The 24,343-nt window shown below is 50.6% G+C and overlaps 1 protein-coding gene across 1 annotated transcript in view; it reads left to right on the forward strand.

Moving 5' to 3' along the window:
* The window catches only part of LOC144151946 (cholecystokinin receptor type A-like), a 134,510-nt gene that overhangs the window by 102,114 nt on the left and 8,053 nt on the right, over positions 1-24,343 (forward strand). The window contains exon 2 of the mRNA XM_077683129.1: positions 15,688-16,721. Coding sequence (XP_077539255.1) covers positions 16,189-16,721 — 533 coding nt within the window. The 5' untranslated portion in view covers positions 15,688-16,188. The remainder of the gene's footprint in view (positions 1-15,687; positions 16,722-24,343) is intronic.

Raw genomic sequence — 24,343 nt, forward strand, 5'->3', positions numbered from 1 at the left:
CTCGAGGAACAAAGCCGCTCGTTCTATCCGGGTAAGCCCTAATGAATAGCGCAAACAGAAAAAAAGGATCCCAGATACCGCGTGGCGCCTGCATGGTTAGCAGCGGCAGTTGCCTGATTAGTTCCGCGGCGGTTGCGTTCCCGAAGGAGGGCCCTGTTTCGTTGCTTCCTTTCCCGATACGCCGCGTAGAAACAAATTCTCCAACTGATAGAGAAAACAACAGAAGAACACCCGAAACACAGCGAGCTGGAGTTGCCGGGGACGTGTTGGGGAAGCCTAGAGAGTGATCGGCTTACATGGTCTCTCTACGCGCCTGTGGCCGTAGGAAGACCACGAAAAGGGCGTCGGTATCGCTTTCTATCGCCTGCCGGTCGTCGTCGGCACACCCTCGGCTAAGCCAGGCAGTTTCGCTCGTTGCGCCGGCTTTGCCCTAACTGTGCGTAAATAGGACTGGCGAAATGACGCGCTGGAGGCATGTGCGGTTTGGTTGGTTAGCTCGTAGTTTCTCTTGGCTGGCTCGGCTGTGTCCTTTCTGGGGCTGGTTCTCGGCAGTTACGCTAATATTACGTGGATAGTAAGAGCGCTCTTTGTCGTTCTTAAAAGCGACAAGGCGGTGATTTGGGCGATGATTCCCTCACATTTGTTTCATCCTGACTCGACTCCATAAATTAATGAGAACACAGGGCTACGTGGTGGTGCCACCTAGTTGTTTCGTACAATGTTTCTATCAGAACTTCATACGCAAGCGCTGTGAGCAGATGTAGTAAGAGCTTGCTACTTACTGGCTACTGTGACGTTTGGTCGTGAGCAATAAAACGTATGAAAAGCATTGTTAATATTTTTCTGTTTCTATGTATCTTCTACTCACGAGGTTGTTCTAGTGATCCGTTTTTTGCTGTGCATGTGTGCACTACCCGGTTCTTCACGAACATCCTCAGGGTTCACTGCGGCGTCGACAGACGTGGCCGACTCGATTACGAGGTCCGCTAGGCAGTAACTTGAAACCTACAAAGGCCCCGTCTACCCAAGTGCCACGCGAGAGGACATACTGGGACCAAAGTGCACAACCTGTCCGGCGTCAGGATCCCCGAGAACGTTTGTGAGGTCCTCATGCTGGGGCCAAAGTTTTGTGTGGAGCCCACCCTGAGTGCCGTGGAAAAGGTAGCGCATGCACGACGTGTTTCTAGACCTGTTGATGGTACCGAGCACCCTCGATGAGTGGCCGAGGGCGCTCGCATCGGCCTAGAAGAAAGGTTTGTTTGCCACTGTTGTTGAGACTTTGAACGAAAAAGATGTGAAATTTTTGGAAGGTTTTTTTTGTGTTGCTTTCCGAAGGGCAGTTTTCGGAGAAAGCTTCGCCTGCTGTAGCCAAGAATTTCATAAGCGTTAAGCTGCACCCGAAGAAGATTAAAGAACGGGCAAAGAATCTTCTCCAAGAAATGAATCTCGACAGTTTATATGAGTCGGTACATAAGTCTGAAAGACTAAGCTTAGACGTGTTCTTCACGATAAAAACGCACGAGCCTGACTAACCTCTGCGCGCCATTGTTTCGGAAAGGGGAAGATGGCAGGTTGTGGTCTGGGCCTTTCTAAAGAGGGAGCTGCACAAGCTGCATGAACATGATCCTTTTGAGCTGCGAAATTTTGATGCTATTGTTGATGATTTGCAGAGTGGTGTGTTAGATGGTTGCAGGGCATTTAGTGTGGATGTTGAAAACCTCTATTATTCGCTCCCACAGCAACATCTACTGAGCTGTGTCAAGGCTTGTATTGTTAAAGACAATGATGAGCAGAAATTTCAGTCTGAGAGTGGTGTAACTGTTGGTGGCTTCATGGAGTTACTAACCATGTATTTGCGGTCGACGATCATAATGTTCAAAGGGCAAGTCGTGCTCCAAAGGGCAGGCGTTTGCATCGGTTCTTGCGAAGCCCCTGTATTGAGCCGTATTTTCCTTGGGAGAGTGGATGTTTTCATAAAAGAGTGCCTTCAGGATGATGCATGCCGTATCTACAGATATGTGGATGAGTATTTGGTTTTTGTGCGCTGGAAAGAACCTAAGTTTCAATTACACGACATTTTGAATGTGTTCGACAAGTGTGGGATGGGCCTAACCTTCACATTTGAGCAAGCAGGTGAAGGGTGCATACAGTTTCTGGATTTGAAACTTCACCTCGCAAATCGGCACCCGTGTTTGCGTTACCACCCGCGTTCGGAGAAGCCGTTGCTGAACTACTGTTCTGGACATTCAAATGTAGTGAAAAGAGGAATAGCCATGTCATGTCTTGGGTCGGCTGTTAAGAAGTCGTGTGAGCATTTGGTGGGAGAGAGTTTTTCGGAGCAGATCACTCGCCTTAAGGCGGCGGGTTTCCCTCCGTCTGTACTGTCGGCAGTGTGTGGTGGCCTTGTGCGCCAGATAAAGTGCAAATTTTCAGAGGAGGAGAAGGACCGGCGTGAAAGAAAATGTGCTGTAGTCCCGTACGTCCATAAAATGGCGCACGGTTTGAAGAACGTGGGGTCCCGATACGGCGTAAGGGTGTTGTTCTCGGCAAAAACAAAAGTGGGCAGTGTCTGCCGCATCGTTAACAACAAGGACCGGCCTAAGAAAAAGAGGAATGAGTGTGGCGTCACCCACACACAGCCTTTTGTTCGTTGTGCGATTGGTGTCGTTTACAGAATCCCGTTATAATGCAAGTCTGTGTATGTGGCCAAATTGGACGCTGTTTACACATTCCTTAGAATGAGCATGCGTCAACTGTGATAAATTCAACAAGCGCCAATTTTCCTGCTCATTGCAAAAAGTGTAAGTGTCACCCGTTGTTTGGTGACACAGAGGTGCTCTACCGGCATAATCATCAAACTGTCAGAGAATTGGTGGAGGCATACTTTATCAAGGAACATAGCTACAAGTGTATAAGCAAATCATCCATTATTCTTTACGGGAAGGTGAGCACTAATCGGCTCAGTGTTTGTTTAATCTGTTTTGTGTTCATGTATAAATTTGTGTTTTTCAATAAAACCGGCAGTTGCGAGTAAGCGCGTGTGTGTGTCGCTCCTCTTTGCCCCCGTCTATTTGTGCGCTTTGAAGTTTTTTCCATATCATGCACCAACTAGCCCAACTTGCGGTATTGCACTACGAAGTCTTCCGTTTACTGGCTTACTGTATTGTGATCAACGTCACTAGTTCTTGCACAGATGTCTGTCACTCACTCACTCACTCCCTCACCAGTTTGGGATCTTACACCTTCTTGCGGACTCACCTCGCGCAGGTCGCCGAGGAAGGTGACAATGGTGATGGACAGCAAAGTAATTGCGCCAGCGATCACAGGGATTGACTAATGTACCCCACGTTTGGGCGTCATAGTAGGCTTTTTTAAAGACGATAGTCTTTCTTGGGTTACTTGAACGGGAATAGTTTGATCTGTTTGTCTGTCTGTCACTCGAATCAGCCAGCCGACCGAACTGAGCGCATGTTGCGCAATATATACTCATAGCCACATCTGAACGTCTTAGTCGAGTTTTATTGTTCATACTTGTCAACAATGTTGAACAAAAACAGGATACGCAAATATAAGGCAGAAAATCAATAAATCAGTGATAATTGCAGTGCTCCTTTATTAAAAAATATTATAGATGCTTGGTATTTGCAAAAGCAAATAAAATACTACATCAACTGCAGAAAACCGTCGCCTGCTGTTGCCCGGGCTACCTGGCGGAATTCGAAAAAATGAAACCGAAACAGCAACGAAAGTTTCCACTAGACGTTCCGCATTGCGTTCGTTCTATAAACGTTGTAATCGGATGCCTCGATTCACGCGCGTCTCCGCCGTACGGCTGCGCTGGCATCGAGGCACCTGTCTTGGAGCAGTGGAACGCAGTAAATATAAATTGACGTGAGCAAACCTCTCTTATCTTGGAAGGAACGAAACGGGAGAGGAACAGCTTCAGAGGTGAGCGGGGAAGAGAAAAAATGCATTTTCTCGCAAGGGGTGCAGTCGACTATCGTGTTGCGTCGACATTTGCAACTAAAGGAGCAAATACGGGGTCATTTTTTTACCCTCCCATTTTCATGCACACAGGCGGGCTTCGGCACGCCTTACAAATAGATAGCACATGTGAACTGTCAGACATTTCACACGCGGGTATTGCACGTGAGGGTGATAACCCCCGGAAATACAGGCATGATGAATCGAGCTAAGGGTGAGGTGCACAAGCATTGGAAATAGTGGGGAGTCCTGCGCAGACGTACGGCCTTGTTTCGCCAGCACTGAGCGGCTGAACAAATATGCACTTTTTATGTTTTCCAACATGAAATTCCTGAAGTGCTCCTGAAGAAAAAGCACATACTCAATCATGGGATCCGCCAAATATAAGTAGTTATAGAAAAGAAAATGATTCCTATTATTATTTGAGAAAACCTAATTTGGAGAAAGTTATTTAGAAGCATTGAAATTTGTTTTTACGCTTTATGTGAGGAATCGAGATAAGAATACCAACTCCATCAACTTCGTCTTCTATTATTGAATGCCAACCATCCTATGCCTTTTCATTTCGATTTTTTAAACATTTCTCCATGAGTAAACAAAGCCCAAGATATACCTCGTACCCCATGATATTTTTGTTGTCTGTACGGTTAAATACACAAAGAGAATACCTTAAATATTTTGATCCACATAAACACTTCTCAGTGAGTCCTAAAAAGACGCTTAAAAATCAACGGCCTCGAAAGTTGCGGGATCAGCTCGAATATTCATCAGAATGCGAAGCACTTTCCCCGAATCGGCTTTAGTGATGCGTCAACTGAGTTGACTTAGTGGCCGAGGAGGCATTGTGCTCTATGCGGATGGGGGTGAGCCTTCGACCGAGCGCTGCCTCGGCATGTGTGCGTCGGAGCGTCACCTTCCGTGAATGCGAGAATGCCACCCGCCTTCGAAGGCGATGAGTTTTCCGACTCTACAAGCTGGCGCCTTCGACGATGCTTGTGGAGGATGGTTGCACCTGAATTCCCGAAGAGTACAAGAAACGCATTTATTTTAGGCAATGATTCTGCAATTGCTAGTGATTGTCGCAAATGGTTTTTCTCGGCGCTTGCAGTTACGTTGGCTTTTTAAGTAGTCACTTTGATAAGCTGTTTAACGTTCTCTCAGTCTTAGTGAGTTCAACCAAAACATATTTGTACAGCTTCGTTCTAGTCGCGTGACGACTGGGAAAAAAGCGAAGATGTAGGCTCCACCTCGCTTTTGCTTGTTTCGACTAAGTTTATGCGTAATTATGCTTGGAGACTCCGTAAATTTCTCTGCATGGTTATGCTTCGAGACTCAGTAAACTTTTCTGCGTAGTGTCATAGTTAACCCCCCCCCCCCCCCTCCCCCATAAAGAGGATTCTGCGTCTACAGCTCCAACGAGACGAAAGATACAACGAGGCGAAAGATACAACAGTGGATATTCCGTCTCGTTGGTTCTTTCATCTCATTGGACATTCAGGCTCGATTGGACCATCCGACTCGGTGGATCTTTCGCCTCGTTGGACATTCAGGCTCGATTGGACTTTTCATCTCGGTCGATCTTCCGTATCATGGATATTCAGGCTCTTCCGTATTATATGAACATGCGAACCACACCAAAATAACCTTCACTACCCAATTCAGCCAATTATTAGCGAAAACATGGGCGTTTACGGTGCGAGTATATGTACGTGATAGTTTAGATTTAAATTTACTCCCGGCATTGGCCTTTTCATGTGGTCAGGAACGCTATTTCCGAACAACAGCTTCACGGAGATGAAAGTACTAGTTTACGAGATATAGGCTATAACTGTCATATCGACTGATCCACGCCCACAGCAAACATTTTTGCAGATGCGCTGGGTTCTCCTTTATGCCTATGTGTGTGTGCGTGCGTTCGGGTGTGCCAAATTTATTATATTCCCCTCAGCAAGAACGCTCCAATGGCCTATCTAAAAACAATACCTTCCTATGAACGAGCTGAAGTTCCTTCCCACCGCATGGGCCCGTGCAGGACTTAAGCAAGCATACCTGAAATCTGCGAACACTCACTTCCTCAATTGCGCACTTTGCTATTTTCATTTATAATTTAGGTGGGTTTCCGACAGTGCACAAGTCCCCTCTATACATTTCAAATAACATCCCTCATCGCATCTAGGAGCCTAACTATTAATAAATAACAGAAATTGCCCCATTTTACTGCGCCGCCTTTCGATCCTGCGCGAGACTGCGCAATACCGACCTCCCCAGGGAATGGATGAAGCCGGGAAGCCTGAGTTTGGTTCTGAGGTGTGCGCAATACCGACCTCACCAGGGGAATGAATGAAGCCGGGAAATCTGAGTTTGGTTCGGAAGTGTGCGCAATACCGACCTCACCAGGGGAATGGATGAAGCCGGGAAGCCTGAGTTTGGTTCGGAGGTGTGCGCAATACCGATCTCACCAGGGGAATGGCTGAAGCCCGGAAACCTGAGTTTGGTTCGGAGGCGTGCGCAATACCGACCTCACCAGGAAATGGATGAAGCCGGGAAGCCTGAGTTTGGTTCGGAGGTGTGCGCAATACCGACCTCACCAGGGGAATGGATGAAGCCGGGAAGCCTGAATTTGGTTCTGAGGTGTGCGCGATACCGTCCTCACCAGTGGAATGGATGAAGCCGGGAAGCCTAAGTTTGGTTCTGAGGTGTGCGCGATACCGTCCTCACCAGTGGAATGGATGAAGCCGGGAAGCCTGAGTTTGGTTCTGAGGTGATAGTTCTACCGCTTTAAAGGACTGAGTAAGTAAATAACTGCGTGTTATTGACCCTCAAGGGCGACAGTGCAGTTTATTTACTCCACCCTTCTACGAAAGGGTTGTTCTCGGGTCTCAATTTCCCAGCGACCGACCATTACCGTGTTGGGACGGTGGTTCGATAAAAGCCTATCGAGTTCTTTATTGCAGCTCCAACACTAAGCTTCGCGATTTAGTTCTATCCACGTGTAGAAGCCGTACAGCGTGGTAGAATTGCGGCGGCACGTTTTAAGCTGTCTGTGGGACGTCTGAGCACGTATTGCATGGTTTAGCGGACGGCAATACCTGCGCGATTTGTGTCGGCCACGGTGTCAGCCGAGGGTTGCGAATACCCCAAAATACTTCAAGCACTTCAAGCAAGGTCCAATACGACACATGACGGATTGGACCTTCCGACTCGGTGGATGGTTCGTCTCGTTGGGCATTCACGCCACAAGCCGCTTAAAGAGCAATGACCACTTGGTCATTAAAGTATGCACAATGTACACGTGCCCACCGGCTTTGCGGTGATGCTCCAAGAGCGGAGGGCGCAGCGGGAAAGCTTTCGGACAAGCGTTTTGAATTAGTTGCGTGGCCACCATTAGGCTTGTCTGGTTGGCGCGTAGAACGCTAGTGAACAAGTAACGCTATCACTTTTCGGCCTTCCGGTTTCTTTTATTTTGGCAATTATTATTTTCTTTGCACCTTCAAAACTAAACCACTCGTCGCAACAAGCGATAGAGAGAGCCACGCTGCGACGCGTTTCCAAAGCCGTATTTGTAGCAGTTGTACCGCTCCTCCGACAGGTGGTGATACGTGTCCGCCCGAGAGCTAGGGTAAAGCCTCACTTCCGGCACGGGCGACGACGTCATCGCTCGTCGAGTTATTCTTTTAAACGCAGAGCATTTCAGTAACTCACGATGTCACCCGCGTTGACGTCCGTAGTCCGCACCGTCGTTGTCCCTACTATGTAAAAAAATACTATCCGGCGCCCGGTTTCGATCCCTCGACCCTGCGGGCGGAACGCAATGTACATGGTGCTCTACCCACTGCGCCATAAAGCCGACACAGAATGGGAGGCTACGGACGCGCCTTATATCGTTGACTCATTCAAATTACTGCTGACGAGCGCTCTCTCGTCAGCAGTTGCCACAAGTGCAACAACATTAACGTAACGCAAACTACTTAACGTCGTGCGCCCCCGGAAATGCTCTACATTTGATCGTGCCCCTCGCAAGGGGAATGTTTCACTGCGTCTTATCTCGGTCGCGGGACCCGTGGCACCATCTGGCGGAGGCGCGGCACAACTCGTAGCACTTTGAAAAGATGCGGCGCAAGCCAGCTGTGTGTGTGCGTGCCGCACTTGTACAAATGGCGAGTGCATTGGCTGTCCACAGAGCAAAGCATTCGTGCAAGTAAGCCGTTGCAGTCAGTCAGTCAGTCAGTCAGTCAGTCAGTCAGTCAGTCGGTCAGTCAGTAAGTTAGTTAACTCCGCAAGCATTTGCGTTTCTTGCTTTGTAAACAAAGCGAAACACGCAAGAATGACGAAATTTCCTTGACTCATTCAATCAACGTCAAGAAGGTGCTGATACAACGCATTTACTACCACCAACTCCCCAAACACTAAACGTTAACGCAATAGACCCACCCCCTATGCGACGCATTTACTCGAGTCCCCCTCGCGGGGAGATGGGCCCAATTTCTCGTTCGCGCGCGCACCGGTCGCTAACATCTGTGGCGGGATCGTGACGTCAACATCACGCCTTCGTGTGGTGGCGCGATTTCGGCGCTATAACACTCTCTCGCGAGGGGCATTGGATTGGATTCGATTGGATTGGCTTGGCTTGGCTTGGCTTGGCTTGGATTCGATTGGATTGGTTTGGATTGGATTTGAATTGGATTAAAGTGGATTGTGTTGGATTGTGTTGCGTCATAGTTACGCCACGTTGCGTCATAGCCGCTCCACGTTGCGTCATAGCCGCGGCAGGGGGTTCACGGCACGTTTTTGCACTTTCGAAGGCCTAACCACCAGCCTAAACAGCATCGCTGTTAAAAGAGTAGGCCGCAGTTATAGCAGACCTCAAATTTTATCGCCATTTTTTAATGTAAAAGCTTGGATGATCATATGTGTACCTACTTTACGTTGCAAATACTCTAACGACCGTTACATCTCGTTATATGCGCCTGCGGTTGAAAGTATACCAATTACAACTGGGATCCACTGTTATACAAATCCGGCTTAGTATACTCCCCGCTTCGTATTCTTACATGCTCCTCGAAACAACTTTTGTTATTAATGAAGTTAGGAGGCTGAAATTCTCGCAGCTTGTAAAGATTGCGGTCCTCTTGTCATATATGCAATCAGATTTCAAATATCTGCTCTGGTTAAAATTGTACTCCGCATGACGTCCAGAAAAATGGCTTTTTTGTGCATACTATAGTCTATAGTAAAAAGTTTACTGAAGGTTTTAAAATAGCTTAGGTGGTTCCTTATGAACTGCAGAGATCCAAAATCTACCTGAAAAAGCTGTATATTCATTTTCCTCACCACAAAAAAAGATGACTGGTAGTGTCCTTTTTCTTGTTCTGCATATTCTTGTTTTATGACTGTCAGAAGTATCGAAAGAGGCAAATGTCATAATTAACAAGGTGTCGGCACTCTACGTGTTATAATGAACATATGTGCAAAATTTCATCGTGATACGACAATTTTAAGAAGAAAATGAGTGTGCACAAACTCAGAAAATGGGCAAAAACAACAAACTGAGAAAAACAAAATTGAAAGTTTATTTCTTTGGAATATTCAGACATTCTTGATCAAACAACATGAAACTGAGTGGGGATATAGTCTGAAATGCCCACATTGAGGTACCAAAACTAGAACGCTCCTGCTCCATAAGTTGCACCCTCGCGGTTCGTGCGGTTGTAGTCCTCGGTGCGGGACCGTTTCACCAGGCTGCAGCGATGGGACCTAGACTCATCTGTCAGCTTGGCAGACATCTGCCTGATCTTCCGCAGGTCACTTGCCCTGCTTAGTCTGACCAGTTCTTCTGAAGGAAAGATTCCCAGTTCTTGGTGAACTTGCTCAAAGCTAGTGTGGCCCTTGTTGAACCACAACACTGGGAGAGCAGTGGCCGTTCCACTACAGTGAACTGCAGGTTGTACGATACCGTCCTGTGCCAGATGCGCAGTGCTGCTTCCGTTTCCATGGAATGGGATAAGCAGTCGACATTTTTTCACACGCACGGGTATGAAAGGCTTGCCACACTTCCTCCTATTGCTCATCAAGCTTTTGGTGGCGGCTGCAACTTCCTTGACAGTAGTTAGACAGCACCTCAAAATCTACGCAAAGACCAGTGTCTAGAGAAATGGCAGTACCAACACTGTTGTGGCTCTTGTGTCTTTGCTTCTGCCAAGTATCATCAAACATCACGCTGACGTCAGTCTGACCAGTTTGCAACGCAGTTACTTGCCTTGCTCCAGCAAGGTTGTCAGAGACGACTCTTGTGGCCGCAACATGAACTTTCTTGGCAATGTTGTGGAATGTCTTTTGGTGCAGTGGTTTCGGTAGACCGAGAACGGCACAACACCTGGACAGACGATCGTGTCGGATGCCAACAGCGCGTGCCGCCAGTACCGCTTTCACAATGAAGGCGAAACTATCACGGGGACTTCCAGTGCAGAGTTGAAGGTTGCGGCCTCCGCGGCCGATGGCGGCAGGGCGATGTGACGAGTAGACAGAATAAACCAGTGGCCACTCCTGCAGGGCACTCCACGTTTTTGCAATTGAGTTCCAGTACCGATGCGAGGCCCTTCCGCCTGTTCGTGACCTCAACTACGACGAGTTCGCGCTTTCCGCACATCGCGCGCACGGCGCCGCTCACAAGGTCACTCAGACCGTCGACTTCGCAGATAACTGCGCTTGAACCGCTCCCGTTGCCGGCTGTCTCCCCACCTTGGAAGCCTGCAACTTCTTCTCTGATGCGCCTGCAGAGCTGATAGCGTCGCTGATAAAACCACCCTCGCCTGGTTGAACCGCGCTCGCAATGCTTGAAGGGGCGTCGCCGTTAGGCCTCGCCGTGCCGGCGTTGGCCGTAATCATCGCAATGCTGCGCCGCTTGCACTTTCCCTTGTAAGGGCGTGAAGTCCAGGACTTGCGGCGATTAAAGTCATGATTCTCCTCACCGTTCATGATTAGCAACACACGATAAGGAAATAGAAAAGATAGCGCGAAGTAGCGAACAGAAGGACGGAGGCGATGGCGGCGATGGCGGCTGTCAAGTGGCTAGAGCCAATGGCGGTCCTGATTTCACGTCACGTGATTTAAATGTCCAGTTGAAGCTCTCAAAACACGCGGGAAGAAATATATTTTTTTATTTTTTTACGCGAAGATACAAAGCTGGCGGGTGGTTTGCTTGAAAGAAGAAGGCTTTGCCTACCTCTCTCAAGTGACTGAACTGGCCGCCAGCTACGCTTCCGTGCAGCAAAAACTTTCAGAGATGGCCGAAATTCGACTTGATTGCGTGATTTCTAGGCTCACCGCGAGTCATTCAGACGCGATTTTCACCAAGTTCTCGTTCGTATTTCGCTTTCATCTTTGTTTCATGAAAGAAGTATAGTCAAAGATGATAATGCAAGTGAAAACAAAAAACAGCATATTTCAAACAAATGGCGATTTTTCGACCCGCGTGTCCCCTTCAGAGTTTTACCGACTTGGGGCATGTGAGAGTGAACGTTTAGGCGCTGTGATGAAATTATTATTGTTGCACTTTAATTTACGGTGAGAGGGAAATTACCCCTTGGAGGTGGCCCGTAATTTTTATTCATGTGCAGGTATGGTGCCACAGGACGGGATGCCTTTACGTGACTGCTACGGGAAGTCTAGGAGTTTGCGTATCTAGAATTGCATCAAGAATATATGACGGGAGACAGAGTTATACATCCCAGCCCTATTCCAAGTGCCAAAGCCTTCGAGAGCCTTTGCGATTTTGCTTGGCAGCTGTTTTCCTTTCAGTCAAAGACCACGACGTATCCATCTACCAAAGCATACAGCGTTTCAAAAACAATCAGTTAGGAAAAAGAAAACGTCTGCACAAGTAGCATTTCGGTCGCGCTTGATGGGAAACGCTGGAAAAATAGACAGGCTCATGAATGGTTGTCGTGTTTTGTTTTGTACACAAAGCCGTAAACAAGCACATTTAATAAGAGTGAGAAAACTTGGGGGGGGGGGGGGGGGGGGCTCTAGCATGTTTTCTTAATGATGAAGCTTAGGATGATCCTTCCTTCTGAAACTATCAGACGAATGCTATCCTGTACTCAGTCATTGACTGAGTACCCACATTTTTCTAAGCATTTACTCTTGTACGGGTTGAAATCATACGAGTCGCGTATTATTCAGAGACGGGTAATGAATGTTTGGAGTGCTTAAAAGCTCACGATGTCCGGCAAGCATTGCTTATGCATCTGCACCATATTCATGATACGCATATGGTTTCAACGTGGTAGCAAATTCTATGCCGTGTTATTAGTAATGAAGATCGCCTGAGATCGGGGAGCCACACGCGTGGCGTGAACCATTCACAGTATTTCGGCTGGAGGACAGTGGTGTCCAGTTTACCTATCGTCAACCCGCGCTATTCCCCATCATCTCCAGCAACTGAGCAATAAGTCTTCTCATTGAGATAATCGTGCCTCTTGGTACACTTTAATCGGGATTTATGGCACTCGACCGGATGGGCTTCCTGGCCGGCAGACGTTTACTCCCGTACACTGATATTTCCGCGTCATATTTTATGACAGGCACACCATTGGTCTTTCCGTCTGAGCAGCAACGTGGTCGCGTTGCGTATGGTGTACGGTGCACACTTTCTTTACTGGCATTTCCCCTGCGATGAGGCCTACATTCGCGAGAATCTCTTCCGCTTCAGTGTAATATGGTCCCTAGAAATATTTCTAGGGACTTTAAGTGTGGGAACATGTACAGATTCTACCTTGTCTTTTGATGAAGTCGCTAGTTCCGTTTCACCGAAACTTCATGCACAGAGTTTTGTTTATGCTGGTGTAAAAAGTAATCACACGTATTTCTTACATCGGGCAAGCACGTGCAGACAAGGCAATTTGTTAGCAGGGAAGGGACAGGACTGAGTATTTTACAAGGACGCCGTGACCCAAGGCTGTCGGTGAGCGTTCAGTGAGAGATGGACACCCGAACTGGCGTTTTTCGTCCACGGACTACTCGGATATTGAGCCGAACGATTCAGGATGTTTCCGAGTGCTTTTTACATCGCGGAGGGACGTCTTTTCTGGTGGACGCAGTGCGTTGCTTACGGTGGCATACTAAAACGGGGTGGGCGATGCGGAAAAGCGCATGTCGGCCACGGAAACTCAGTCCTTATAGACAAAAAGTACTCAAACAGAAGTAAGCATTTGCTGACTTCCTGTCTTTAGAGCCACTAATGGTCGCGTCGTTGACCGAGAAGTAGCCTCACAGAGCGAAATGAACTCGCAGGGCAAGCAATCGCGTACATGCAGCCGTAGAAACTGGGGATGGTACGATTTCTTTTTAGAAGCGGTTCTACTTCACATTAAGGCATGTGTACGTTCCGGTCGTGATTGTGTGTCGGAAAGTGCCATGGGACTGACAGCCAGCGACGGTGAAAGCTTCCAAGCAATAATCTAGGGAACAGGTTTTTCCACCGCTACTTTACGCCAACGCGCGTACACGTACTCAGTGACTGAAACAAAAAACAATAGCTCCATTACACGTTGTAAATGTGGTTGGAAAGCCAAGCTTTAAACGACACCCACAATAATTGCCCATGTGACGTCACTTGAATTCACACAAGTAGCTCTACAAATAGTCAAACGAGAGATTCTGCCAGCCGTTACTTCGAATTCGAGAGGCGGCGTCCCGAATGCAGCAGCGTCGCCCTCGGCCGGGCTAGACCGCCGGACGCCGCCGCTGTAGCCCGGCCGTGCGCCGTCGGCACAAAGAAAACTGAAAGGAGCGCCTATCGAAGGGTGTGACTGCGCAACCCAGGCATCTTCAAGTGCTAGCTCGGGGCTACACCACAGCGCGACACAAGCGTAGTCACTGAAACAATTCGGCATGTGAGCTGAGTGATTCCCATTTATACCGATTTAAAATTTTAGTTTAGTAAGTTTGAGAATTTCGAGAAAGCTGAGGGATCTTTCATAATCGCCATTTATAATCGCTCCTTTCCGCTTTTGTAATGCCTCTTCAAACACAACCGAATTGGTATTCATCCATTTGAAAAACAGAGTCCCATTATTTGCTAGCAGTCCGCAAAAGGTAGCGTTTCTCTAGCGCCCACATATCTGCATGTGGTCTCTACAATTTCAAACCAGACCAATTCTTCACTTCAAACCAATTCTTATCGTATCTTTGCCGTACGACTAGTTACTTTTTTGGGTACAAGTTACCCAGGAGGTGCTGCCGAACAAGCCAAGCCCTGCGAAAGAAGCGCGCAATGGACGCGAAGCTACACCAAAAGAGGCCCAAAACAACCGTCGCTAAAGCAGCCGACAAAGCCGTAACGCCGGCGAGCAGGTACCTCCGCGCAGGGAATGCTGGGTAAATTTGCCGCGCCATCTACAGTGGCCTGTGTGAGTGAAACCCTCAGCCTGTCCCCTCTCCCCACCTCCGCCCCCGCCGCGTTGAGAGTTTATTGTCCGGCACGCCGCAAACGAACCGTTGGCTGGTAGAGGTAGAAAGCTGTGCTTTAAAACCCTACTGCAGATAGCAGAAAAACCGACTGAGGGTTCATTGCAACGATAAGGGCAGAGGGCGATATGCATTATCTGCTTGGCTTCCTGAGGAGAGCACACGTTCTACGTGAACACACAGGAGCAGTACGATCTCCGTCTACTGACTGGCTGACGAGCCGCCGCGCTCGTTGCTCACGTATCAACTGGGTGAGCTGTAAACGAGTAATTTTGTTTTTTTGATGTGTGCACCGCTTTCCATGTACACTCGTGGACAAATGAAACGCGAACACAGAAATATGAACCAGAACGCACAAATAGCGCTATTCAGTTACTTGCAGGTGAAATGTACGCGCGGCTTAATTACAGCAACGGTGTTGTGAAATGTGGCTTTCCAAACATACCAACAGCGTGCTGCTATGCAACCTCCACGAATAGTACTTCTCAATTTCGCGTGTTCTGGCTGATATTTCCCTGTTCACGTTTCATTTGTCCGTGTCTACACGTTGCGTGTTCGCGTTTTCGTTAACATAGGCATTGCCGACGCGTCTACGTCCAGGTCAAGCAGAGGTGTCGCCTGCCTGCGGAGTGCATGCGCATAATCGGATTACTGATGTGAACGCTGAGACCTCGCCCTCGGCTGTGCTTCCCTACCACAGTTTATAATCGAGGATAGTTCACAGCTTTCTCTCCAGTCTCGTGCGCAGTTGTGCAATTTTCTTTATGAGGAGACAAGAAGAGCGTCACAGTACTGATTGATTGAAACTACTACAGATTAGTACATTGTCGCGCCGCAAATCCTGTGCTGAGCCTTGATATGTGAACGACACGGGGCTTTCGTTGTCCTGGTGTAGACTCTATGAAGGGACGAGGTACGTGCACCGGTAGAAGCATTCTTCAATGCGGAAATAGTTACGTCTTGTTAGTCAGGAATGCGCACATGTGCCGTCCGGGTGTCAATGCGTCAAACCGGAGACGTGGGTCGTGTGGGATGCGCTTTAACATACATAATGCGTCGTTGGTGTTTGCAGAAGTTAGAGTAACTGGATAGACGTATATATTATGCTGCCGGAAAGAGAACACTCTTTAGCGTACATATGAATGCCGTACATAAAGAATGGCTCACCCTATTCTTCAGGAACGAAAAAGATAGACGTGTAAACTAATGTTCGTCTTCCGTTTCTGCTTGTCGCAGGTTTCTGGTTTGAAGAGAACCGAAGGAAAACAGAACGCTCCACGGCCATTCTTGCCTGCGTGCCAGATAACACCTTAACCGAAACTCGTCGCCCCTTACAGATAAGTTTCCGCAGCTGCATCACTACCGGCCCTTGCCTGGAGAAATGGTGGCTGGTTTTATAAGAATTTCAGCTCATCAAGATACGTCTGACTTAGTTTTTCAACGCCAAGGTGTTACAACTTTCGTGTTTGGTGGCTTCTGAGTTGCAAACTGCAGCGTCTTGGTGCAAGCCAAACAAGCGGAAGACAGTTCGCGCAGAGTGCTGTAACGCCGCAAATGAAACTGCAGTTTCAAAAAAATAGGCAACGGCCAATGCAGCTGTGGCTCAACAACAAATCTTTCCGATGGAAGATAATCAGCAAACCATGTGCCTACTCGAACGCGGTGCATTCCTGAGACAACCCGCCTGGTTTTCCCGAATAATTTAAATCCCCTCTGCGCCAACCGAAACCCTCACGAATGTTCGTCCCGTGGCCCCCATCCACAATGGAGCCTCCCGTCAGCGAGGACTGCTTCACGTTCAATGACACCGCCATTGTGACGAACTGTGACGGGCTGGCGGTCAACACGAGCTGGAGGACGCCATCTCCGGTGGGAGAGTACCCCTGGAACGACACCGGGCCCATGTTGCCGCCGGGCCATATGTACTTCGAGTACCCGGAGGAGATGCTTGTGCCTTGGGTGATCAACGAGTACTTCTTCTTCATCGTGGCCACATACCTCGTGACATTCGCCATCGGCGTCAGCGGCAACCTGGTGGTGATCTCCGTCATGGCTGGTGACAAGTCTTCCAGGAACGTCACCAGCGTCTTCCTCGTGAGCCTGGCCGTGTCGGACATGCTCCTCCTGACGATATGCGCCCCGCTGGATGTGGCCCACTACTTCGTGGTCCGCTGGGACGCCAGCGGAACAGTGTGCAAGCTAGCCGCGTACGCCGAAACGGTGTCGGCCTTCGCCTCCGTCCTCAACATGGTCGCCGTCACGCTTGAAAGGTAGGAACCCCCACTGGCGCAACGTAAGCCGCTGTCTTTATCAGAGATTTTGACTACACCTAGACTATCGCTATTATAGGAGCTCTTCCTTCATACGCTTGATGTCAGCCTAAAAGCATAATCACATCGTATAATGGGCATCCAGAACTCTGTCAACAAAAGTAATGGATGCGTTTGCCTCGTTATTTTTGCTCGATGTATTTGTACCAACTGTTGCTCCGACAAAAGACGAGAGTTGCCCAGTTATTGATTAGAACGACAAACATGGTTCGACGTCAAGGTACAAGGGTTGCAAACGTGTTTTAGGGATACAACCTGCGATATAAGAAAGGATGAGCAGACATGAAGCGAAATTTTTCAACGTAGCCCACAACAATAGGGAACATTCAAGCATATCGCCAAATTAAAAAAATGGAGATAATAGGTGTCTGTTGCGCTCTTTTAGGTTTTACTAATATACCGGAACTGAGGATATGCACCAAATTCTGTACCACATGAGTACGGAAGTCCAATTACGCAATGCGAGCAGATGTAAAAGTTCTAGAAAAGTGGATCGTCTTAAAACAGCGTTCTGAATAGTGCGCAAAATTTCTCGCGCGTACGAAACGGCACTAGACGCGATGCCGTACGATTACGAGAATACGAAGCCAACTGTAAACAGAAAAAAGATTGAACTTGATCTCCCACAGTTTTCACACTGGAGTATATAATTAGGCATAAAAAAACCTACACAGCATCATCCGAAATTAGCACAATGTAATCAGCATAGCCTAGCCGCTTTTATCACCCAGCATTGTAAATCAAAGAAAATGATATTTGAAGTTCAAGTTGAAGTTTGAAGTTGAAGTTGAAGTTTATTTTTTCTGAGTACAGAAAAACGTACAGCGCATACCTCCGCATACCTCCCACATACTACTGCTATGATAATCTTAGTTTGCCACCTTTGAACGCGTCTATGTTGATCCGTGGATGCATCTTTGTGATGTCAGGGTTCGGGTGTTGAACAACGAGACCCGCGCACGTGACGGGCAAAGGACGAGAGGAAACACGTTTCTCCAGGGAACGACAGCAGCACCTTTGTGTGAAGTAGCAATAGATAATTGTGGCGCAAGCGACAAAACAAAACACACCCCACTAACAACCACAGATAGACTGAAGACTAAGGTACCAGTCGCGATAGTCCTAACAGTAACTCTAGTTATGGAGCTACGCAAGTAAAGGGATCAGCTCACAGTTCATGTCGCCTGGTAGAGCTCTCGGGGTCAAGCGTCGAGTTGTTAGAAGTGACGTGTGCCGCGGCCTATGTCGTCGCAAGCGTCGGGGACGGATGTGGCGCAATGCTTCCGTATCGCCACTGCCTTGGCTAATCGGAGTCAGCGAATACCCGATACCGTGGCAGGAACAGAAGACGTGCCGGCTCCACAGAGTCGGCACGAGTCGAGACTCCCCGGCTCACAGCATGGGTACCTCGCTATGTGGGGGCAGCAGGAGGTCCGCAAGATGACGTCGTGGCCACCGTAGGAGGGAACGATGGCCAGGCTGCCCGGCGCAAAACAGAGTGCCTGAAGATGGAGGAGGAGCAGGAGGAGGAAAAACTTTATTGTGAGCCTGGTGATGTGGGAGTGGCTCCTCAGACCAGGAGACCATGGGACGACCTTGCTGTCTCAGCCCTGGACACCAGGAGTTGCTGTGCATCCAAGCCGGCGCTGGTCGTCAGGTTCTCCCACAGCTCAGGGAGGGGAAGGGAAGTGGGTAAAGGAGGGAGGGCTGGGTTGTGTGCGCACCCCAAGATCATGTGTATGAGGGTACATGGGTTAGGGCAGAATTTACATGTGGCAGGGTATTGGGTGGGGTACATCCGATGTAGCCAAGTTGGGTGAGGAAAGGTGTTTGTTTGAAGCCTCCGGCGAATTACTTCTTCTGTTTTAGTATAGGTGGAATGGAAATAAAGGTGGAATGGGTGGTTGAGACAAGCGAAGGCAGGGGGCGCGGCACGATCAGAAGATGAAGATCGGCCGCGCTCGCGTGCTCGAGCTTGAGTGTTCCGTAACCACCACGAGAACCGGACGTCTGGGTCCTGCTTTCCTTGCTTGATCCGCCATACGCTGGTGCCGAAAACCCGCCCAGGCTTCCGGTTCCTTCCTTCATGGAGCACGAACGCCGAGTTCGGGGGTCCCTGCGCGTTGCCGTCACGAAGGCGATCGCCGCGCTTGACGCACTCCTCGAGGATCCCGCTGCCCCCGAGACCCGAATTCAGGGCTACGTCACCCAACTTACTGAGAAGCAGACAGAGCTCCGCGCCCTGGACGCCAAGATCCACGCTCAACTCTCGGACGAAGGCTTTCAGGCGAACTACGCCACAGCATGGGACTACGAGCACAGCATTTGCGAAATTCGGGCCCGCGTGCACACCGCCCGATCATCGCCTTCTGCCGTCTCCGGTCCCTCGAGCTCCGCTGCTGGTGGACATACGCAAGATCCAAGGGTGAGCAAATTCACGGCTCCTCCCGCCGTGCCAGTTCCTCGCGTCGCCCTCCCCAAGCTGCAGATTGCACCATTCTCTGGGGCCCGTCGCGATTGGCAGGGATTCTGGGAACAATTCGACGCCCACCATCCATGCAAAGCAACACTTGACGAAAATCGATAAATTCAAGTACCTCCGCTCGTACATGACCGGCCCCGCTAAGACCGCGATTGAGGGCATCAGGCTTGCGGAGGATGGATACGACGCTGCGATCAAGATCCTTAAAGACCGTTTTGGTCGCAGAGACCTATTGATGGCGGATCATGTCGATGCCCTCCTCGCCATAACTCCGGTGAAGACCTCTGCGGACGTCGCGGGGCTGCGGCGCTTGCATGACGACATTAGCTTTCGCCTAAACGCTTTGGAGGCACTAGGCATCGCGCCCGACCGGTACGCCGTCATAATCCACCGGGTCCTGCTGAAGGCGTTGCCGCATGACATCGCTCTTCTTTACCGGCAACGGATGAAGGAATCAGCCGCGAATGAGGTGAACGGGGATGCCAAGCAAGTTCAGGAGATCTTGGATTTCCTCCGTATTCAGGTGGAAATTCGGGAAGAAGGGTACATGGACAGCACCGGTCCTCAGGTTCGACGCCCTCCAGCACCCCGGCCGACACCGCATGAGGAGTTTTCTCCACCGTCAGCCGCAGCGCTACATGCGGAGTCATCGCCGCCTCCTCGTGGTGACTGTTGCCCCCTTTGTGACGGGCGAGGCCATTGGATCGCGCAATGCACCGCGAATGTGCCACCAGAGGAGAAGCGACGGCGACTGCAAGCAGGAAGACACTGCTTCCGGTGCGGCAAGCAGAATCACATTGCACGTGCTTGCCAGACTGCTAGAACGTTGTCCTGCAGCCGCTGTTCACGCCGGCATCTAACGTCACTCTGCGACGTGGCTCAGCCAGGTTCCCCGCACGCTACCAGGTCGTCCCACTCGGCTGGTCAAGGGGGCCCGCCCACAGTGCCCAAACCGTCACATGCGGCATCGTCGGTGGTTACAGCGTCAACTAGAAGCACACGGCCCACTCCAGTCTACCTGCAGACTTGCCGCGCATGGGCGACGGGTCCCAACGGTCAGCTTCTGGTGAGGGTTCTGCTAGACACGGGCAGCCAGCGGACGTTCGTTCGGCGTGACGTTTCGCGCGCTCTGGGCTACTCCGTTGAAGGCGTTGAGGACCTCAAGCTAGTCACATTCGGCAAGAGCCACCACGCAGCAGCGGAGAAGTATCCTCGCGTGTCAGTCACGGTGGCCAGCCAGAACAACGGCAAGCAGGTGGTCATCGACGCCCTTGAGGTCCCAAGTATCTGCGTCGTTACGAGTCCCCCAATCACCGATGACACGCTTAGACTGATGCACGACCATGGTCTTTTCGCCGCTGACACTTCGCCCGCGTCGGCTTACATGGATGACCACATCAGCATCCTAATTGGGTCAGATTTCTACTGGAAAGTTACCTCGGGGAACATTTCACGGCTGACTCCGCACCTGACCACCGTCGAAACAATGTTCGGCTGGACTCTCCAGGGTGCACACTGCGACGAAACTGGCTGGACTTCGGGATCATCTAGTGCTTTATTCCTGGCCCACATGGAGCCCTCGCTGGATGACGCAGCGGCAGATAACGAGTTATCGTCACTGTGGCGACTGGAGGCTATCGGGATCAAAGAAAGACCTGATGCGTCAGTGCTGGACCGCGCGGCCATAGAGCAATTCGAGAGCGACGTGAGGAAGAATGGCGCGCGGTACGAGGTTCCACTCATGATCCAGGAGCCAGGGCTGGACGCCAGCGCTGACAACTATAGGCTCGCAGAACAGCGGTTGCGTGTGCAGATGCGGCGCTTTCGTGGTCAGCCTGAGCTGCTGTCCCAGTACGACAACGCAATCCGGACGTATTTCAACGACGGCCACGCCGAACGAGTTCCCGAGCATGACGGCGACCAATGCTCGACAACCAGGTACTACATGCCGCATCACGGTGTGGTTCGTCGGGACGCCGTCACAACTAAGCTAAGGGTGGTCTTCGATGCCTCCTCACATGTTTCGGGGCAACCTTCGCTGAACAGCATGCTCTGTAAGGGGCCCAAGTTGGATGCGGACCTGCTAAGGCTCATTCTTAAATTCAGGTGCTATCCCGTGGTCATGGTCGCAGATATAAAGAAGGCCTACCTCCAGATGATTGTTCGGGAACAGGACAGGGACGCGCTACGTTTTTTGTGGGTCGAGCGCCTTCCTACACCGAAGGAGCCCTTTCCTCCAGTAGTGAAGTGGCGAATGACACGGGTTCCTTTTGGTGCGAGATCGAGTCCATTTTTGCTCGCCGCCACTTTGCACCATCATCTGCGAGTCTCACAAAAGTTTCCGGACACCGCCGCCATCTTGCGAGAGTCTTTCTATGTCGACGACCTCATCATTGGCATGGACAACGTCGACCGAGCTCATCAGATATATTCGGAAGCAAGGGCTGTAAGGGCCGAAGCCGGAATGGAGCTCCGAAAATGGGCTTCCAACATCTTTTTCCTGCGGGACTTGTTCATAAGAGATAAGCTCGCATTGGAGGATGAAGGTGGCGACGCCACCACAATGAAAGTTCTCGGGGTGAGCTGGAACCGCATTGACGACACGCTGCTCATCAGCACAGGAAACGTGGCCGCGTTTATCAACACAAAGCCCACCACCAAGCGAACCCTGCTACAAACATTTGCAAGAATCTACGATCCCCTAGGCTTCTTGGCACCATTCACGGTCCGGGCAAAGGTTATATTTCAAGATTTATGGAAGATGCGGCACCCATGGGACAGTCCTCTACGACGTGAGCAACTCACCGCCTGGAACGCATGGTGCTCCGAATTAACCGAGCTGCAACACCTTTGTTTGCCACGAAACGTATCAGACGACCAAGGTTACCCGGAGCAGTCCATTGAAATCCACTTCTTCGCGGACGCTAGCCCGCGAGCATATGGCACAGCTGTCTACGTCCGCCGACGCTCCGCGCATGGTGACCCGTTTGAGGCAAATCTGCTGATCAGCAAAGGTCGTGTGGCCCCTATCAAGGCGACGACGTTGCCTCGCCTCGAGCTCCTTGCCTGCCTCATCGCAGCGCGCCTTTACAACTACCTAATGCGAGTTTATGGCCTATCAGCCACACGTGCGTTCTTCTGGTCGGACGCGCAGATTGCCCTGCACTGGATATGCGGGGAACCTAGCCGGTGGCCACCCTTCGTCCGAAATCGCGTCGAAGAGATCCAGCGCCTGACCAAGGGATGCAGATGGGGGCATTGCAGCAGCAAGGACAATCCTGCCGACCTCATCACACGCGGAATAAGTGCAACAGTCCTCAGAACCTCAGAGCTTTGGTGGCATGGACCATCATGGATCACCCACACAGAAAACCTGTGGCCATTGAACCAGCCCCAGAAAGTCGCTGACTTCGTCGACCTGTCACCAGCCTTGGCGTCATCTTGCCCTGTGGGGTCTTCGCCACCGGAACCACTATGCCAAATTTCAGATTACAGCCGCTACTCACGGCTACTTAGAGTGACGGCCTGGGTTCGACGCTTCGTAAACAACGCTTTACCGCAACGTCCATCGATGACCGGGCCACTGGTTGCTAACGAAGTCCAAGAAGCCGAACTGTACTGGATTCTCCAGGTACAGCAGGAAGCATTCCCCCAAGACCGGGAAGCTCTATCGAACAGCCAGCTTGGTGTTGGGACCTCCCGACTGCTTCGTCTACAGCCGTTTTTGGACTCCGCTGGCGTTATCCGCGTGGGGGGACGACTACACTGCTTACAATCTCCTTTCGAAGTGCGACATCCGATCATTCTGCCCGGAAAGAACTATTTAACCCGGCTGCTTATTCTGGCAACCCACGAGCGCCTGTTGCATGCTGGAACAGAGGCCACGCTCACAGAGATCCGCCAGCGCTATTGGATCATTCGAAGACGCCAGACAGTGAATAAAGCCCTCCACCAGTGCTTGCCGTGCCGAAGGCGCAGGCTGACACCAGAGACAGCACCGACGGCACCATTACCGCGTGACCGCATAACGGAAACAAGCCCGTTTTCTATTTTGGGCGTCGACTTCTGCGGTCCTCTGTACTGCCGTACCAACGACCCTTCCAAAGTCAAAACATACGTCGCTGTATTCTCGTGCGGCGTCACGCGGGCTCTACACCTGGAATTGACGACGGGGATGACAGCGTCAAGTTTCTTGCTCGCCTTCAGGCGCTTCATTGCTCGCCGAGGAATACCTGCCACGGTATACTCCGATAACGCCCTCGCTTTCAAACACTGTGCGAGGTCCTTCCACTCCCTCACCGACGCCACACTCCAAGATTTCTGCAGCGGACAGCGCATTGTTTGGAAATTCAACGTAGAGAAGGCACCGTGGTGGGGCGGCTGGTGGGAACGAGTGATTCGGACAACGAAAGAGACGCTGAGACGTACCCTTGGGCGCAACTCTCTGACAGCTGAGGAACTGGCAACCACGTTGTGTGAAGTGGAGGCGGTTATCAACAGCCGGCCCTTGACGTACCTGACCACGGATGCCGACGGACCTCATCCCATAACGCCGGCTCACTTCTGGCTCGGCAAGCCGAACACGTGCCTCCCCCAGAACCTCGGGCCATTCGAGCCATCGTCGACAAGCTCCGAGTTGACACGCCGCTGGAGGCACCGACAGAACGTCACAAATCGCCTATGGCAAAGATGGCGGAATGAATACCTGCTGCTTCTGCGGTCCGCTCACGAAGCGCCGTCACATCCGTTAAACCAACTCGCAGTCGGAGACGTGGTTGTAGTGCACGATGAAAGATACGCCCCTACGTTTTGGAGACTCGGCCGTGTGGCCAAGTTGCTACCCGGACGCGACGGAATCGCCCGCTCCTGTGTACTCCGCCTGTCAACTGGTCAAGAAATCAGGCGGCCCATTCAACGGCTCTACTTCCTTGAAGCTAACCCTTAGACTTCTTGGCGGGCCGGGGAGTGTGTAGAAAATAAAGGTGGAATGGGTGGTTGAGACAAGCGAAGGCAGGGGGCGCGGCACGATCAGAAGATGAAGATCGGCCGCGCTCGCGTGCTCGAGCTTGAGTGTTCCGTG

The sequence above is a fragment of the Haemaphysalis longicornis genome, unplaced genomic scaffold (assembly GCF_048455015.1).
Source record: "Haemaphysalis longicornis isolate Haplotype H1 unplaced genomic scaffold, Haemaphysalis longicornis Haplotype H1 scaffold_9, whole genome shotgun sequence".
NCBI classification, from domain to species: Eukaryota; Metazoa; Arthropoda; class Arachnida; order Ixodida; family Ixodidae; genus Haemaphysalis; species Haemaphysalis longicornis.